This window comes from Mobula birostris, chromosome 2 (genome assembly GCF_030028105.1).
Source record: "Mobula birostris isolate sMobBir1 chromosome 2, sMobBir1.hap1, whole genome shotgun sequence".
Taxonomy (NCBI): domain Eukaryota; kingdom Metazoa; phylum Chordata; class Chondrichthyes; order Myliobatiformes; family Myliobatidae; genus Mobula; species Mobula birostris.
This window is the reverse complement of record NC_092371.1, coordinates 186,888,783-186,908,254: the sequence shown is the minus strand read 5'-3', so window position 1 is coordinate 186,908,254 and position 19,472 is coordinate 186,888,783. Positions and strand designations below refer to the sequence as shown.

Below are 19,472 nucleotides of genomic sequence, written 5' to 3'. Positions count from 1 at the left end.
AGTTCAATATGCAGAGAATTATTATGATCTGGAATGTATAGGCTGGAAGTTTGATGGGGACAGGTTCAATAATAACTTTGAATAACAAGTCAGATTAATGCCTTGAGCGGAGATGGTTATGATACAATGAAGAAAACAGTGTACTAGGACTAACAGGAGAGCTATTTCAAAGAGCTAGCTCAGCCGCAGTGGGCCAAGAGACTTTGATGTAAGGTTGAACTACAATTTTCCACACAAGTTGTTTGTTTGAAAGTGTCATGAAATCCTAGCATGTTTAAAAACTGAAATAATCAATTCCCTTTTAGCTAATGGAGAATTTGAACCTCCCCCCACCCCCCCCAAATGAAGTTGGTAAAACTATGCCTGCAGTGATGTGTATGGTGTACGGCTCAGTTTTACCTCCCAAAATAACGTATTTACCTGCCACGTTATGTTCTGCACATTGTAAACATTAAATGTGACTAAAGCTGTTTAGTTTGAGGAAATTCATCAATGTCAGTATCACATTTCATAGCTCTGTTGTGCTTTTATTAAAAAAAAATGAACGTGATTAAATTGTTGCACTTGCAGGTATTTTCTTTCTTCCAGATTCAACATAGAATGACAACAGAAAGGTATAGGCCTACATGGGACCTGGCATTGGATCCCCTTGTATCCTGTAAACTGTGCCTTGGGGAATATCCTTTGGAGCAAATGACAACAATATCACAGTGCCAATGTGTATTCTGCACTCTGGTTGGTATAATTATTTTTGTTACTCTCTTAACAATTGTAGGTACTTGAACCAATTTTGCAAAGTGTTCATTTGTCCCATATGCAATAGTCTCAATAGATTTGACACTTTCATCAATTTCAATTATAAAAATTGCAGGAAGCAGAATTTATCACTGTTGAATTTGTACATCAAAGCATGAAATAGCAAAAATCTTTTAAAATCCCAGAATGGGAAGAATAACTTAAAATTTTAATATTGTAATCAGCTTATTTAATATACAGTGGATTCCGGTTATTTGGGCCATCAGTTAATCAGGGCAGCCACTTATTTGGGACAACTCTTAAAGAACAAAACTAATTGTGGAATAGCCAAATTCCCTTTGTTTATTTGGGACATTATGCCACTTATTTGGGACAGGAACTTGTTGAACAGATTCTAACTAGTGTCAGTTGCGTGCACTTGTGTGGCTGTTAGACACTACACTGTGCTTAGAGTGAACAGTTTTTAAATAGTGCCGGTTGTGTGTATTTGTGTTCAAAAGGTAGTGATTTTTTATCACAGGAAGTTGGTGAGAAATAGGCAGTAAGACAATTCCGAACTGTATATTGCTCATTGTGGTTTCAAGCATTGAGGCTTGGAGAAGCTGGAAGTGGCCGGGAGTGAAAATTTCACTACTTCAGCAAGTTAGCGACTACGAAGAATTTGAAGGTATCGACAATATCTTGAATATTACAATGAAAATGAAGATTTAGAAGATTATTGAAATCATTGTGTGAAGGTGTCTGGTCTGATTTTGTTATTTTACAGTCAATCAAAAGAACCAGATGAAATCCTCCACTGCTACCAACCTTATAGTTCCCACACCCCGCACTTTCCGTTTCTACCTCCTATCCAAGATCCACAAACCTGCCTGTCCTGGCCGACCTATTGTCTCAGCTTGCTCCTGCCCCACCAAACTCATTTCTGCATACCTCAACACTGTTTTATCACCCCTTGTTCAATCCCTTCCAACCTATGTTCGTGATACTTCTCACGCTCTTAAACTTTTCGATGATTTTAAGTTCCCTGGCCCCCACCGCTTTATTTTCACCATGGATGTCCAGAACTTATATACTTCCATCCCGCATCAGGAAGGTCTCAAAGCTCTACGCTTTTTGGATTCCAGACCTAATCAGTTCCCCTCTACCACCACTCTGCTCCGTCTAGCGGAATTAGTCCTTACTCTTAATAATTTCTCCTTTGGCTCCTCCCACTTCCTCCAAACTAAAGGTGTAGCTATGGGCACCCGTATGGGTCCTAGCTATGCCTGCCTTTTTGTTGGCTTTGTGGAACAATCTATGTTCCGTGCCTATTCTGGTATCTGTTCCCCACTTTTCCTTTGCTACATCGACGACTGCATTGGCGCTGCTTCCTGCATGCATGCAGAACTCGTTGACTTTATCAACTTTGCCTTCAACTTTCACCCTGCCCTCAAGTTTACCTGGTCCATTTCCGACACCTCCCTCCCCTTCCTAGATCTTTCTGTCTCTGGAGACAGCTTATCCACTGATGTCTACTATAAGCCTACTGACTCTCACAGCTATCTGGACTATTCCTCTTCTCACCCTGTCTCTTGCAAAAACGCCATCCCCTTCTCGCAATTCCTCCATCTCCGCCGCATCTGCTCTCAGGATGAGGCTTTTCATTCCAGGACGAGGGAGATGTCTTCCTTTTTTAAAGAAAGGGGCTTCCCTTCCTCCACTATCAACTCTGCTCTTAAACGCATCTCCCCCATTTCACGTACATCTGCTCTCACTCCATCCTCCCGCCACCCCACTAGGAATAGGGTTCCCCTGGTCCTCACCTACCACCCCACCAGCCTCCGGGTCCAACATATTATTCTCTGTAACTTCCGCCACCTCCAACGGGATCCCACCACTAAGCACATCTTTCTCTCCCCCCCCCCCCCCGCATTCCGCAGGGATCGCTCCCTACACAACTCCCTTGTCCATTCGACCCCGACATCCCTCCCCACTGATCTCCCTCCTGGCACTTATCCGTGTAAGCGGAACAAGTGCTACACATGCCCTTACACTTCCTCCCTTACCACCATTCAGGGCCCCAAACGGTCCTTCCAGGTGAGGCAACACTTCACCTGTGAGTCGACTGGGGTGATATACTGCGTCCGGTGCTCCTGATGTGGCCTTTTCTATATTGGCGAGACCCCACGCAGACTGGGAGACCGCTTTGCTGAACATCTACGCTCTGTCCGCCAGAGAAAGCAGGATCTCCCAGTGGCCACACATTTTAATTCCACATCCCATTCCCATTCTGACATGTCTATCCACTGCCTCCTCTACTGTAAAGATGAAGCTACACTCAGGTTGGAGGAACAACACCTTATATTCCATCTGGGTAGCCTCCAACCTGATGGCATGAACATCGACTTCTCTAACTTCTGCTAAGGTCCCACCTCCCCCTCGTACCCCATCTGTTACTTATTTTTATGCACACATTCTTTCTCTCATTCTCCTTTTTCTCCCTCTGTCCCTCTGAATATACCCCTTGCCCATCCTCTGGGTTCCCCCCCCCCCCATCTTTCTTCCCGGACCTCTTATCCCATGATCCTCTCGTATCCCTTTTGCCAATCACCTGTCCAGCTCTTGGCTCCATCCCTCCCCCTCCTGTCTTCTCCTATCATTTTGGATCTCCCCCTCCCCCTCCAACTTTCAAATCCCTTGCTCACTCTTCCTTCAGTTAGTCCTGACGAAGGGTCTCAGCCTGAAACGTCGACTGCACCTCTTCCTACAGATGCTGCCTGGCCTGCTGCGTTCACCAGCAACTTTGATGTGTGTTGCTTGAATTTCCAGCATCTGCAGAATTCCCGTTGTTTGAATTCCTCCATTGATAACTATTGGAACTAATACCCAGTTTTATAGTATTGTAGTGGTTGTGTTTTAATTTGTTCTGTATTATGTACATAATTTGTTACTCTGTTAGACAGCAGTTTGTCTTTTTCATTCCTTTTTAACGATTTCCATAAAGCTTCGGCTAATTGGGTCAAAAAGTATTGGTCCCAATGCGTCCTAATTAACTGGGATCCAGTGTAGTAATTTAATTCACAATTCCTACAAAATTAAATCTTTGTCGTTTCTGGATTTTATTTTTATTTCACTGTTATCAGTGTGGTGCTTGATTTGGTATGACTATTAAATGATTTGTTCCAATTTTGATTTTGTAAGATATTGCTCAATTTGTTTTACCAATAATGCTGAATCACCTTATATTTTATAATTCAAAATGTAGATTTATTTTGCTTTGTAGTAATTTTCCACATTGAATGCATCATCTCCTGTGGATGGAACTCAAAACAGATTTTCTATTTTAAGAGCTTTTGGCATTGAGATTTATTTTGCATCCTGTCACGAATTTTGGATTATTAATATATCTGGTCTCTATTACTTATTGAATTTAAAATGATTAACTTTGTGTTTTTAATGTAATTGTTAATGATTTTCTTTAGCCTATAACTTTCTTTGACGCAATGCATTGTGCGAAGCCACAACAGCCATGCCCAGCTTCCTCAAGTAATCCCTCAGCTTTGACTCCATTTCCACTAAAGTTACCATGCTGCTCTAACCCATTATCCCACAGAAATCCTTCTAAATCACCCTTCTCCCATGAGCAATGATCCTTAAATACTATCCCTTTCCCAATCCCTTTCCCAATCCATGAGGCTCTTGGCTCAAAGAAAATGCCTTGTCGATGAAGAAGCACATTCTGAAACACCAGTTCACATATCCTCAGTCTGGTGAGGGCATTGTAAAGGAGATATTTGGCTGTGACTATGAATCCGATTGACACCGTGGTATCATCCAGATCTTATTGTCCTGCAGTATTGAGTGGCTAAGAGTGAAAAATGACACACATGGTTGTTTCTTTTGCACTATCCTTGTTTGTTCCCCAAATCTAATTAGCCTTAGCTGTAAAATAACAATCACTTTGCCTTTGCCGATAAAATGGCTTATATGAGAGGAAAACATCCCGGAGGAGCTCATCAATAACATAAGATTTAATGGGATAAGTGTGGTGGATCGCTTTACTGAAAATCACAATATAGACCACTTCATAGGAATACAACCCTTCTGTAATATGGGCAACTTTTGTAAACTCATGGGTGTAACAGCCCTTGTAATTGTTCTACTGATGATAAATATTTTGTGTTATCTTTCTATGGAAGGTCCAAAGCCTATAGAGATATCATCATGTAAGATAGGATAAAAATTGACACGAGTGGCTTTAAAGTAAGCTTGCATTGAATATTATTTTATTTGGAGTAAGCCAATGTAATTTTAATTTGGTGAAAGGCAAAATCAAACTTAAAAATGCGAAGTCATTAAGTCCTTGTGAAGGTGCCTCCAGGTTGTATTGGTCAAATCTAGCATAAAAGGCATTGAGCTCAACTAGGAGTGAAACCTTGTTGTCACCTATGTCATTTGGTTTGAAGTTGTAGGAGATGGTAGCATTCAAGCCCTGCCACAGCCATCAAGCATCCTGCTCTGATTCATGTTTGGTCCAGAATTGCCACTTGTGTTTGAGAAGGCTTCTGGAGGTTGTACCTAGACCTTCCTTGGTCACCAGTCCTGAACGCCAGCAATCTAGCTCTCAGCAGATTGTGGATCACTTGGTTCATCCAGGGCTTCTGGTTGGGGAAGACTCCAAATGATTTTGTGGGAACGCTCATCCATGAAGCCTGAGAACATGGCTATCTACTGACTCAAAGCAATCCCAAAGTCATTCCTTTTTCTCTCATGACAATCTGTTTATTATCCTTGTCTCTGGCGCCTTGCTCTTTAGTCTCTACCTGTATGCAGGTAGGAGGAGGACAGCAAGGTAATAAGATTTCCCCAAATACAGTAGGCATTCCTGATGGTAGTGTAACAAGGTTTGAGTGTGTTGGGACCCCTGGTGCTGCAGGTGGAAGACCTTAGCAATGATATGAAAAGTGTCAGGGTAGGCTGTTCCTTGTTTGCTAATCATGGCACTCAGTATATAAAATGCTTGCTTAACATCTGCCTTTGGCAGTCATAATCACAGAGGAGAACTCACTTTGTAATTTAAATAGATGGCACCTCACTAGATGTTCCAGATCGGGAGAAAAAGAGTGAGTCAAGACCACTACATCTGAGTACCACAAAGAATTTATCATGAAACACAAACCCCCACCCCTTGCTTTCTTTGAATCGCGAAAGCCTCTGTCTGGGCTGCCATGTCCAGAGTGAGCCATGTCTCTGTAAAACAGAGAAAGCAGCAATCCCTCTTTTTCCTCCAATACAGAAATGGTGCAGTTAGGTTTTCTATCTTCTTCTCCAGTTACTGTATATTAGCTAATAAGATTCTGGGGAGAGGAAGTTTCATACCCTGAAACTTTAGTCTGGCTTGAAGTCTGTGTGATACCTGCATTCTTGAGAGTCAAGTTCAAGTACTTCAAGAGGCTGCGCTCCTCCATCCCTGCACCAGGAAAGCTTCAAAGCCCTCCACTTCTTCCTGGACACCAGACCCAACCAGTTCCCCTTCACCACCACTCTCCTCTGTCTGGCAGAACTGCTCTTCACTCTCAATAAGTTCTCCACTTCCTTCAAGCAAAAGATGTAGCCGTGGGGATTTGCATGGGTCCCAGCTGTGCCTGTCTGTTTGTTGGCTCTGTGGAACAGCCTATGCTCCAACCCTACACCGGTATCACTCCCCCACTTTTCCTACACTACATTGACAACTACATTGCTGCTGCTTCCTGCACTCATGCTGCACTTGTTGACTTCACCAGTTTTGCCTCCAACTTCCACCCTACTCTCAAATTTACGTGGTCCATTTTGCTCACCTTTCTTTATCTGTGGAGGCAGATTATCCACTGATATCTTTTATAAACTCACTGTTTCTCACATCCACCTGGACTATTCCTCTTCCCACCCGGTTACTTGTAAAAATGCCACCCCCTTCTCTCAATTGCTCTTTCTCCGCTGCATTTGCTCTCAACGTGCGACTTTTCATTTCAGAGCTAATGAGATATCCTCCTCCTTCAAAGAAAGGGGTTTTCTTCCTCCATCAACACTGGCCTCACCCGCATCTTTCCTTTCATGCACTTCTGCCCTCACCTGTTCCTCCTGCCACCCCACCAGGGAAAGGGTTCCTACCACCCCATTAGCCTCTGCATCCAACACATAATTCTCTGTAACTTACACCATCTCCAATGGGATCCCAGCACCAAGCACACCTTCCCCTCCTCACTTTCTGCTTTCTGCAGGGATCACTCCCTACGCGACTCCATTGTCCATTTGTCCCACCCCACTGATCTTCCTCCTGGTATTTATCCTTGAAAGTGGAACAAGTGCTACACTTGCCCCTACACCTCCTCCATCACTACCATTCAGGGCACCAAGCAGTCCTTCCAGGTGAGGTGACACTTCTATTGGGGTTATCTACTGTACCTGCTGCTCCTGTATATCGGTGAGATCTGATGTAGATTAGGAGACTGCTTCGCTAAGCACCTATGCTCCATCCACCAGAAAAAGTGGGATTTCCCGATGGCCAGCCATTTCAATTCCACTTCCCATTCCCATTCTGACATGTCAGTCCATGGCCTCCTCTACTGCTGTGATGAGGGCACACTTGGGTTGGAGGATGGCGTGAACATTGATTTCTTGAACTTCTAGTAGTAGACCCCCCTCCTTTTCCTTCACTATTCCCCATTCCCATTTCCCTTTCTCACCTTCTCTTTACCTACCCATCACCTTCCTCTGGTGTTCCTCCCCCTTCCCTTTCTTCCATGGCCTTTTGTCCTGTCCGACCAGATATTCCCTTGTCCAGCCCTCCATCTTTTTCACCAGTTGACTTCCCAACTCTTTACTTCACCCCTCCCCGTCTCCTGCTTTCATCTATTACCTAGTACCTTGTACCTCTTCCTTTCCTCCCCCAATTCTTATTCTTACTTCTAATCTGCTTTTTCCAGTCCTGATGAAGGGTCTCAGCCCAAAATGTTGACTATTCACTCATAGCGATAGTAGTTCAGAAGAAGTATCTCTAGAGGTTTTGTGTTTTGCAGGCAAACCATCATGTATCACCAATGCCATCTTAAAATTCACCTGAGTTATGGGCCTGTGGGATTAGGGCCATCTCCTGCTTTTAATCCAAACTGCCACCTTACCATAAGAGAGGAAGGAGAGGATATTGCATTCTTGATTAATGGTAAAATTGGATCTTACTGCTGTCATAGCTATATGCAATCAGTATTGTCCCTCACCCAATATCACTAGAACAGAATGATCGGTCATAGATTCATCACCATTTGTAGATTCTTGTGTGCAAATTGTTTGCAAATGTATAATAAGAGTAGACTTAGGAAAACAAGGTACTCAGTGCTAAAGCACTTTGGTTATGAACAACACAGTATAAAGGGTTTTACATTAGTGCAGTAGTTAGTGTAAGCCTTTACAGTGCCAATGACCAGGGTACAATTCCACTGCTGTCTGTAAGCAGTTTGTACATTCCCCATGTGACCGTGTGTGTTTCTGTTTCTTCCACATCTCAAAGATGTGCGGGTTAAGTGGTCACGTGTGTAATTGGGCAGACCAGGTTTTCTGAGTGAGAAGGGTCTGTTACTATAGGAGACCATGACCTCGGAGCAGAATTAGGCCATTTGGCCTATCAAGTCTGCTCTGCATTTTTACTGTGCTGTATCTCTAAATAGAAAATAAATCAACTCAAGTCTTTCACTTTTTTTTTTTAGCTAGCTGAAGTTGCTGGGACAAACGTCTCTATGTATTGTAAGTTTGTCAGTTTTAATCCAGCTTCTATAAGCTATTCATCCATAGCACAAGCCTGCTAATACTCTGCTACTAACTGGCAATCTTATTTGAAAGCTTGCATAATATCTCTTGAATCACATGACACCACAACATACTGCTGCTCCAATGTTAAGACTTGCTGAAGAATGAACTCTTCTCAGACTTCCAGTCAGTTACAGGTATTGATTTTTGAGGGGTAGGGCTGGGTGGAACTGGGCACAAAGTATACTTAAATCATGTGAATTTCAACGGCCTTGGCATATCTAGATGCAATGAAAATTCACCCATATAGTGGAGAGAATATATGTCAAACTTCTCTCTGGTTTGCCAACAGTGTCTGAAGCAATATGTGGAGCTTTTAATAAAGGAGGGCTTGGAATCTGCAGTTAGCTGTCCTGATGCTGCTTGTCCTAAGAGAGGCCACCTACAGGAAAATGAGGTATTTCTCAAATTTAATAATAAAGAAATTATATAAATTATAAGGCTTTTGTAACACTCTCCATGTCGCTGTGCACTCACCAGGGTGAATCTTTGACTTTCTCTTCATCCCAGAAATAATATTTAGTATTGGATTATTATATCTTGGGGGCTTTCTCATTACAAATATGCTGACATAAATTATTTCAAAGTATAACACACAAACTCCAAAACTGCTCTCAGAAATCTTTACTGAGCACTTTGTCATCCTTTTAGCTTGTTTTTTTTCCATTCCATAACTGTTTCTCATTGTTTATCTTACGAACAGATTGAATGCATTGTAGCAGCAGAACTTATGCAAAGATATAAAAGACTGCAGTTTGAAAAAGGCAAGTAAATTGTAATATATACTGGTAAATGCTTTGTATTTTTTCTTATTTTTCAATTCTTTTTGATTTTAGTTGTAATTCTTGTATTTGAAGATTTTAAGCAACCTGATTTTGGAATATTGGTCAAATTTACCAATCACTGCAGCACATAGTAATAGACTGTTTGTCAATATAATTGCCTATCCTGCTATTTTGCTTTCCCATTCATTTTGGCTAAACACTGTTTGTCAAGAGAAAGGGAACCTGTAGCATTGTTTCATTTTCATCTTGGAAGATGATGAAGCAGCTCAGGTCCTGATTCAGCAAGACAACAGTCTGGCTTGCACGAATGAGTGACAAGCAATAAACACTCTACACATTCTAATCTCTTACTAGCTCTTCCTTCCGTTAGTCCTGACGAAGGGTCTCGGCCTGAAATGTCGACTGTACCTCTTCCTAGAGATGCTGCCTGGCCTGCTGCGTTCACCAGCAACTTTGATGTGTGTTGCTTGAATTTCCAGCATCTGCAGAATTCCTGTTGTTTACTCTACACATTGGCCAGGCAGTGACTGTTTTCTTATTGAGAGAATATCTGAGTACCTTCTTTTGATATGCAAGAGCATTGCTTTGCTAAAACACCCCTCATCAGATCATGATACTCATAAAACTGAGGAACTGTTGTGGTATAATAGGCCCATCAAGTCTTTGCTGGCTGCTGGTGGAGCCAGCATCAGTTGAATTCCCTTGCTTTGTTCAAAGTAACATCATCTTTTATAAACTGCTTCAAACGTGCATGTACATGGTTTTTAGAAGAACATCATATGTCACATTATTAATATTATAAAAACAAGTTAGAAAACTTATAGCCCTTTAATACTTTGTATTATGGATGTAAAGAAGAAATATGAATCAGAAGCTTTGTGAAACCATTTATAGAGTACCTGCACCCTGCAAGCAGACTGCGTAGTACAAGGGTGTAGTGTGTTTTAACTTTGAGCTATAACTGGCCTTGTACTACCCAGGACGAGATATGTTTTAGCCAGGTGCTAGAATATGATTTGGCAGAACAGCTTGAATAAAGGGAAAAGTATTAATTCCAGCGTAGAATCAAAGTGCATATATGGATCATAAAAAATACGTGATGGCTAGAAAAAAGCAAAACTTTTTTATTTGAAGATAGACTTTTGTGTGCTGCTCTGCTGGTCCACATGCCTGCTGAACTCCAGTGAGACTTAATGGGATGAAATTGATTTCCATTGTTTAGCATGAAACTATCAAGGTTTAGGAGGCAAACATGAGGAAATCTGCAGATGCTAGAAATTCAAGCAACACACACAAAAAATGCTGGTGAACGCAGCAGGCCAGGCAGCATCACTAGGAAGAGGTACAGTCGACGTTTTGGGCCGAGACCCTTCATCATGACTAACTGAAAGAAGAGACAGTAAGAGATTTGAAAGGGGGAGATCTGAAATGATAGGAGAAGACAGGAGGGGGAGGGATGGAGCTAAAAGCTGGAAAGTTGTTTGGCAAAAGGGATACAAGGCTGGAGAAGGGAGAGGATCATGGGACAGGAAGCCTAGGGAGAAAGCAAGGGGGAGGGGAATCCAGAGGATGGAGAGCAGGCAAAGAGTATAGTGAGAGGGACAGAGGGATTAAAAAGGGGAAAAAGGGGAAAATTTAAAAAAAAATAAGGGATGGGGTATGAAGGGGGTGAGGGGCATTAATGGAAGTTAGGTTTAGGAGGGTGTTCCACTCACTGGAGAGAGCGGTGTCATATCGTAATGCAAAGGTGTATTTTTATCCACACATTATTCAGTTCTAAAGGAAAAAAAAATCAGACATACAGAGCCATAGAGCAGGAACTCTATTAACTGAAGCTATTACTGTTATGGAAAAGTATTAATGCATTCAAATGGCTAGGCTCTAAACAGCATCAAAAACATCGATTGTGGGTGTGTTCAGTATTCAAATGTGTATGTAAATACACATGTAACCAAACATAAGTGCTTTTGATTTGTCATTTGCTTTCTTCGTGGAGCTGTGATCATAGATGTAAATCATAGATCATAGTCATAAGTGTAAAGCAGCTCATCTGTTTTTGTTTGCAATGTATGTAGCTGAAATAGTTTGCCTTGAACTCTTTGTTGGCTAGGATGTTGCTTGGTCATCCCAAGTATTTGCCTTGATTAACTATCAAGCCCATAATTTGTACAGCCTTGACCCAATCCTCTCTTCCTGATTTCACTGCTAAATTGGATTATATTAGATCACATGTTTCCCAAAGATTCAATCCAATTTTCTCTGCCTGCGAGCAAACCTCAAATGGAATTCTGGAAGCTGCTCTTCAAAGATAATGGAAAATCTTCCCACTTTCTCAATTGACAGCTAGGGAAAGTAGAAATGTTCCATATTGAACCTGCAGGCTGTTTCCAACCACAGCATACTTGCACGGTCTGCATCCTTCTCCCTCTTCTATCCAAGTACTACTGTGGATCTAGTGCTAGACTTTTCAACTGATGAACTTCATTCTTGCCATGACCATGAATTTCAACATGAGAATTGCATCCTAAAAGTGTAACTGGACCAAAAATCCAATTATGTGTAATCAAAATCCATGCACACAGCTGTGTGTGTTCTTGCCCAATAATAATAATAGTTTTCTCTGTCTTTCTGTAGTGGTGGAATTTACCCCCCGGGGCTCTAGTGTGTCCATCTGGTTTAAGCATTTGTATGTTCAGAGGTTAATTATTCTCTTAAAGAAAATGCCAGACAGTGTTAAGCAGCCCATGAGAAAACAGTTTATGAGTAACAATGTTACTTGGACATGGTGAATAATTATAACAAGCAGTTAACTCTGCTGGATGCCAAAGTAAATCAATTACTAGGTGAATAACTAGTAATAAGCCTTTGGTGCAGCATTTATTGGTGGGGATAGGGATACAAGATTCCATTGCTGAGTGAGTTGCTGAGGAAACATAACATGTCAGATGGGAAATTAAACTATTGTTTAGAAATTAGATTATACTCCAATAGGTGGCTATGATTAGCATTAACAAATCAGAGATAACCTGTAGAAAGTTGTGAAGTTTGTTGAAATGACAACCTAGCTGACATCTGTTCCCAGAAACAAGCACGGAAATGGGTCCTATGTGATTCCACATTTTCACATGCCAAGGTTCAAAGTAAATTTATTATCAAAGTATATATGTCACCTTATACAGAGCCTATTAAAAGGTACTTGCCCTCCTTGGAAATGATCAATTTTTATAGTTTCAGAACATTGAATTACAATGGATTTAATTTGGCTTTTTTTGACTTTGATCAAAAGATTTGTCAAAATAAAAACAGATCTCTACAAAATGATCTAAATTAATTACAAATATTGAACACAAAGTAATGGATTGCCTAGGTATTCACCCCCTTTATAATGACACACCAAATCAACACTGGTGCAGCCAATTGGTTTTAGAAGTCACATAATTAGTTAAATGGAGATCACCTGTGTGCAGCCAAGGTGCTTCAATTGATTGTAATAAAGGGGGAGGGGTAGTAAAAATACACCTGTATCTGGAAGGTCCAATGGCTGGTGAGTCAGTATCCTGGCAAAAGCTACACCATGAAGACAAAAGAACACTCCAAGCAACTCTGTGAAAAGGTTATTGAAAAGCACAAGTCAGGAGATGGATACAAGAAAATGTCCAAGTCACTGAATATCCCTTGGAGTACAATTAAGTCAATCATCAAGAAATGGAAAGAATATGGGACAGCTGTAAATCTGTATAGAGCAGGCCATCTTCAAAAACTGAGTGACCATGCAAGAAGGGGACGAGTCAAGGAGGCCATCTAGGTACCTACGACAACTCTGGAGGAGTTACAAGCTTCAATGGCTGAGATGGGAAAAGACTGCATATAACTGTTGCCTGGGTGCTTCACCAGTCACAGCTTTATGGGAGAGTGGCAAAGAGAAAGCCACTGTTGGGGGTGGGGGGAAATGCTCACATGAAATCTCAAATAGAATTTGCCAGAAGGCATGTGGGAGACACTCAAGTCAGCTGGAAGAAGATTCTGTGGTCTGATGAAAACAAAATTGAGCTTCTTGGCTACCTGACTATATGCTATGTTTGGTGTAAGCCAACCACCGCACATCATCAAAAACACACAGTCCCTACCATGAATCATGGTGGTGGCTGCGTTGTGCTGTGGGGACACCGTGACAATGACCCCAAGCATAAAGCCGAAGCTATACAGGAATGGCTTAAGAACAACATTCATGTTCTGGAGTGGCCAAGTCAGTGTCCAGACCTCAATCTAACTGAGAATTTATGGCTGGATTTGAAAAAGACTGTTCACTCCCAATCCTCATGCAATCTGACAAGAGCTTGAGCAGTTTTGTAAAGAAGAATGGGGAAAAATTGTAGTGTCCGGATGTGCAAAGCTGATGGAGACCTATCCGCACAGACTCAAGGCTGTAATTGCTACTAAATACTGACTTGGCTGAATAATTATGCAGTGAATTATTTTATGTTTAATAATTAGAATAAGTTTAGACCAATTTGTAGAAATTTGTTTTCACTTTGACGGGAAAGAGTCTTTTTCTGTTGATCAGTGTTTTAAACTGGTTGATGTGAGTTGGCAACAGCACATGATGAATTTTGAGCTCTGTAACAACCTACTGTTGCTCTCCACTAAAATCGAGGTGAGAAGACTGCAACTATCAGGGCACTGTCTACTTCCCTGAGCTACCTGCCAGCCTAGTCATCATATGGGAGCCCAAGCACGGGAGGATGAACCCTGGGTGCCCTCCCAAGACTATGGTCAACATGCTCCTAGAAGACAATGGCGCGGCTAATGTAGATGAACTAAACACACTGATGAGAGAGAAGTGGAGAGTCTGTCATTGTGCCCGACGCCGGCCCCCTAGGCCTGAGTCGATGTAGTAGTAGTGTTCTTAAAAAAGGCCAAAAAATCCACTGTGAATCCACTGTTGTAAAACATGAAAACTTCCGGGGGTGGGGGGAGCACGGGGGCGTGATGAATTGGCATTGTACAGCCCTGAGATTCATTTTCTTGCGGGCATACTCAGTAAATCCAAGAAACATAATGGAATCAATGGAAGATCGCACCCAACAGATCAACCAATGTGCAAAAGGCAACCAACTGTGCAAATACAACAGAAAAAATAATCATCGATAAGCAATAAATATGGAGAACATGAAGAGTTTTTGAAAATTGTGGGAGCAGTTCAGGGGTGGGGTGAGTGAAATTATCCCTCTGGTTCACAAGTCTGATGGTTGAGGGGTAATAACTGTTCTTCAGTCTGCTGTTGTGGGTCCTGGGGCTTCTGCACCTTTTGCCTGCTGGCATTGGTGAGAAGAGGGCATGGTCTTGGTGGTGGGAGTCTCTGCTAGATGCTGCTTTCCTGTGACAGTATTCCATGTAGATGTGCTCAGTGGTGGGGAGGCCTTTTCCCATGATGGACTGGCCATCTTCTTTTGCTTTGTCATGTTTTAATCACAGAGGGCTCACCCATTAAAGGCACCCATCACTCCCATGGCTGCTATTCAACAGCTATAAGCTTTGGGAACCATATAGGAGATCTAGATAGGGAGGTAGAATCCAAATTCACACAATGGGACGTGGAGGTTTGGGTTAATATGGCTGGAGTAAGGTCCTGCACACTGGAGTAGGGGGTGATGAGGAGCAGGTTGGGGAACAGGACACCTGCCAGGATTGCTGTAGGAAGAGCCGTATAGAAGAAGGCTGCTGTGGTTTCCACCAGGAGACAAACTTTGCACCCAATAATGCTGATCAAAATTTCATGATCTTACAATGTACATCAAGGTCACCTACTTGGTTCCTTACGCTGTAGACTGGGGGTCCTCGCAGAAAACCTAGAAGCTTCACTTGCTTAAGTAGAGCGTCCTTTTTCAGAAAATGCAAAGATGTTGTTTCAAAAAAAACATTTAAATGAGTACAGCAGGAATTCATTCCTTCACATGTTGCATTCATGGAAGTGGTTTTATGCATCCCCTGAGATCTCCCAGATGATTATTGGTATACTATGTTGGCATTAGGAAGCGACATTTGATTTGCTTTAGGGGATTTTATTTTGCAAAAATCACATCTGTAAGTAGACTCTTGTGTCACTGTAGTCAATGCCTGCCTCCCTCTGGCCACTGAAAGATAAAATTGCGGGTGTTCAGCAAGATATTCTGCTGTCTCCAGGTCTGTCTCATGGTCCTTGGGTTCCATGGCTCCCTGCTCATTCTCCTCTGGCAGCAGCTGCTGCCTTCACTTGGTACAGAATGCAACAGATAATGGATGTGCTGCAATTGCCCCCTATGTGTAGCCATCAAAATCTCATACTCGAGAGACCTGTGGCCTTGACCTCAAAGACTTGCTGTTGAGGTGTGGAACGTTGCTTTAAACTCCTAAGAAAATTAAGACACTGGCACACTTTCTGATTGAGTCTACACCCAGTGCCACACTATACAGGACACCTGTACACCTGCTTGTTAATCAGCCAGTCCTGTGGCAACAACCCAATGCATCAAAGCATACAGACATAGTCACTAGGTTCAGTCGTTGTACAGACTAAACATCAGGAAAGGGAAGAAGTGTGATCTAAGTGACTTTGACCATGGAATAATTGTTGTAGTATCTCAGAAAGTTGAACTCTTGGGATTTTCATGTAATTTACAGAGAATGGTGCAAAAAACAACAAAAAAAAATCTAGTGAGCAGCAGTTCTGTGGGTGAAAATACCTTGTTAATGTCAGAGGTCAGAGGAGAATAGGCCAAAATGGTTCAAGCTGATAGGAAGATGACAGTAACTCAAATAACCATGCATTACCATGGTGGTGTACGGAGAGCATCTCTGAATGTATGATATATCAAACCTTGAAGTGGATGGGCTACAGCAGCAGAAGAGCATGAACATACACATAGTGTCCACTTTTTTAGGTATATCAAATATGTAATAAAATGGCCACTGAGTCGATGTGTTGGGCCCAAGATGGGGCTTGTAATATGTTAATGCATTGTTATGTGGGGGTCATTTTATTTGTTGGTCAAAAACAGCTTCTATCGCTTGAAGTATGCAACATTTCTTTCCCATTGATTGTATTGTGTGTGTACTACAGCAGCGGTCCCCAACCACCGAGCCGCGGACTGGTACCGGGCCGCAAAGCATGCGCTACTGGGCCGTGAGGAAGCTATATGATTTGGTGATATGAGTCAGCTGCACCTTCCCTCATTCCCTGTCACGTCCACTGTTGAGCTTGAACGCATGCGAGGTTATTACCCGTGCGTCATCCATTTTGGTGCGGGAAGGAGATCAACTCCTCGAGCTTGCAAATGACGACGGGCTGAAAAGTCTGTTTGACATAACATCTCTGCCGGCATTCTGGATCAAAGTCAAGGCTAAATATCCTGAGATAACCATGAAAGCACTTAAAACGTTGCTTCTATTTCCAACATATCGCTGCAATGAATGCAACGAAAACTAAACTGCGGAATAGACTGAACATAAGGAACCCCCTTCGAGTATCGCTGTCTCCCATCACGCTTCAATAGGACCGTGTTGTTGCAGGAAAACAAGCCTAGTGCTCCCACTGATTCAGCGATATTGGTGTGTTGCAATGATTTTATATGTTCATATGGGGAAAATACGTGCTGTGTGTTTAATATCCAAACATTACTTAAAATGTTATGATACTATTGACTTATATAACTATATAACAATTACAGCACGGAAACAGGCCATCTCTGCCCTTCTAGTCCGTGCCGAACGCTACTCTCCCTAGTCCCACTGACCTGCACTCAGATCATAACCCTCCATTCCTTTCCTGTCCATATATCTGTCCAATTTTTCTCTGAATGATAATAATCAAACCTGCCACTACCACTTCTACTGGAAGTTCATTCAACACTTCAAGCTCCTCTGATAATTGACTTATCGGCTGGTCCACGGTGTGAGAAAGGTTGGGGACCCCTGTACTACAGCACCTGTGTCAGGTTTCAAGTGCCTGAAGGAGGCTTGGCCTCTTTCCTTTGTCCTCGGGGTCTGTTTGATACTGAGGTCGTGACCAGTGCTGAAGAACCATTGGGAAAGTATGCTTGTCCCCATTCCAACCTCACTCCTTCCGAACGCTCTGCTCTCCACTCCCTCCGCACTAATCCTAACCTTATTATTAAACCCGCCGATAAGGGGGGTGCTGTTGTAGTCTGGCGTACTGACCTCTGCCTTGCGGAGGCACAGCGACAACTCGCGGATACCTCCTCTTATTTACCCCTCGATCGTGACCCTACTAAGGAGCACCAGGCCATTGTCTCCCACACCATCACCGACTTTATCCGCTCAGGGGATCTCCCATCCACTGCTACCAACCTTATAGTTCCCACACCCCGCACTTCCCGTTTCTACCTCCTACCCAAGATCCACAAACCTGCCTGTCCTGGCCGACCTATTGTCTCAGCTTGCTCCTACCCCACCGAACTCATTTCTGCATACCTCGACACTGTTTTATCACCCCTTGTTCAATCCCTTCCGACCTATGTTCGTGACACTTCTCACGCTCTTAAACTTTTCGATGATTTTAAGTTCCCTGGCTCCCACCGCATTATTTTCACCATGATGTCCAGTCCTTATATACTTCCAGACCTAATCAGTTCCCCTCTACCATCACTCTGCTGCGTCTAGCGGAATTAGTCCTTACTCTTAATAATTTCTCCTTTGGCTTCTCCCACTTCCTCCAAACTAAAGGTGTAGCTATGGGCACCCGTATGGGTCCTAGCTATGCCTGCCTTTTTGTTGGCTTTGTGGAACAATCTATGTTCCGTGCCTATTCTGGTATCTGTCCCCCACTTTTCCTTCGCTACATCGACGACTGCATTGGCGCTGCTTCCTGCACGTATGCAGAACTCGTTGACTTTATTAACTTTGCCTCCAACTTTCACCCTGCCCTCAAGTTTACCTGGCCCATTTCCGACACCTCCCTCCCATTTCTAGATCTTTCTGTCTCTGTCTCTGGAGACAGCTTATCCGCTGATGTCTACTATAAGCCTACTGACTCTCACAGCTATCTGAACTATTCCTCTTCTCACCCTGTCTCTTGCAAAAACGCCATCCCCTTCTCGCAATTCCTCCGTCTCCGCCGCATCTGCTCTCAGGATGAGGCTTTTCATTCTAGGACGAGGGAGATGTCTTCCTTTTTTAAAGAAAGGGGCTTCCCTTCCTCCACTATCAACTCTGCTCTTAAACGCATCTCCTCCATTTCACGTACATCTGCTCTCACTCCATCCTCTCGCCACCCCACTAGGAATAGGGTTCCCCTGGTCCTCACCTACCACCCCACCAGCCTCCGGGTCCAACATATTATTCTCCGTAACTTCCGCCACCTCCAACGGGATCCCACCACTAAGCCCATCTTTCCCTCCCCCTCCCTCTGCATTCCGCAGGGATCGCTCCCTACACAACTCCCTTGTCCATTCGTCCCCCCCATCCCTCCCCACTGATCTCCCTCCTGGCACTTATCCGTGTAAGCGGAACAAGTGCTACACATGCCCTTACACTTCCTCCCTTACCACCATTCAGGGCCCCAAACGGTCCTTCCAGGTGAGGCAACACTTCACCTGTGAGTCGACTGGGGTGATATACTGCGTCCGGTGCTCCCGATGTGGCCTTTTATATATTGGCGAGACCCGACGCAGACTGGGAGACCGCTTTGCTGAACACGTTGCGCTGTCCGCCAGAGAAAGCAGGATCTCCCAGTGGCCACACATTTTAATTCCACATCCCATTCCCATTCTGACATATCTATCCACGGCCTCCTCTACTGTAAAGATGAAGCCACACTCAGGTTGTAGGAACAACACCTTATATTCCGTCTGGGTAGCCTCCAACCTGATGGCATGAACATCGACTTCTCTAACTTCCGCTAGGCCCCACCTCACCCCCGTACCCCATCTGTTACTCATTTTTATGCACACATTCTTTCTGTCACTCTCCTTTTTCTCCCTCTGTCCCTCTGAATATACCTCTTGCCCATCCTCTGGGTCCCCCCCTCCCTTGTCTTTCTTCCCGGACCTCCTGTCCCATGATCCTCTCGTATCCCCTTTTGCCTATCACCTGTCCAGCTCTTGGCTCTATCCA

General features: G+C 43.3%; 1 protein-coding gene across 6 annotated transcripts in view; it reads left to right on the top strand.

Moving 5' to 3' along the window:
- LOC140209849 (probable E3 ubiquitin-protein ligase RNF144A-A) overlaps positions 1–19,472 on the top strand; it is a 104,991-nt gene that overhangs the window by 59,788 nt on the left and 25,731 nt on the right. For 3 of the 6 annotated variants that reach the window (XM_072278420.1, XM_072278429.1, XM_072278447.1), the window contains 3 exons: positions 571–735; positions 8,870–8,974; positions 9,281–9,341. In XM_072278420.1, the coding sequence (XP_072134521.1) occupies positions 601–735; positions 8,870–8,974; positions 9,281–9,341 (301 nt within the window). In that variant the 5' untranslated portion in view covers positions 571–600. Of the gene's footprint in view, positions 1–570; positions 736–8,477; positions 8,515–8,551; positions 8,715–8,869; positions 8,975–9,280; positions 9,342–19,472 lie in introns of those variants that run through there. The other 3 variants (XM_072278465.1, XM_072278438.1, XM_072278457.1) reach the window with 3 other exon arrangements.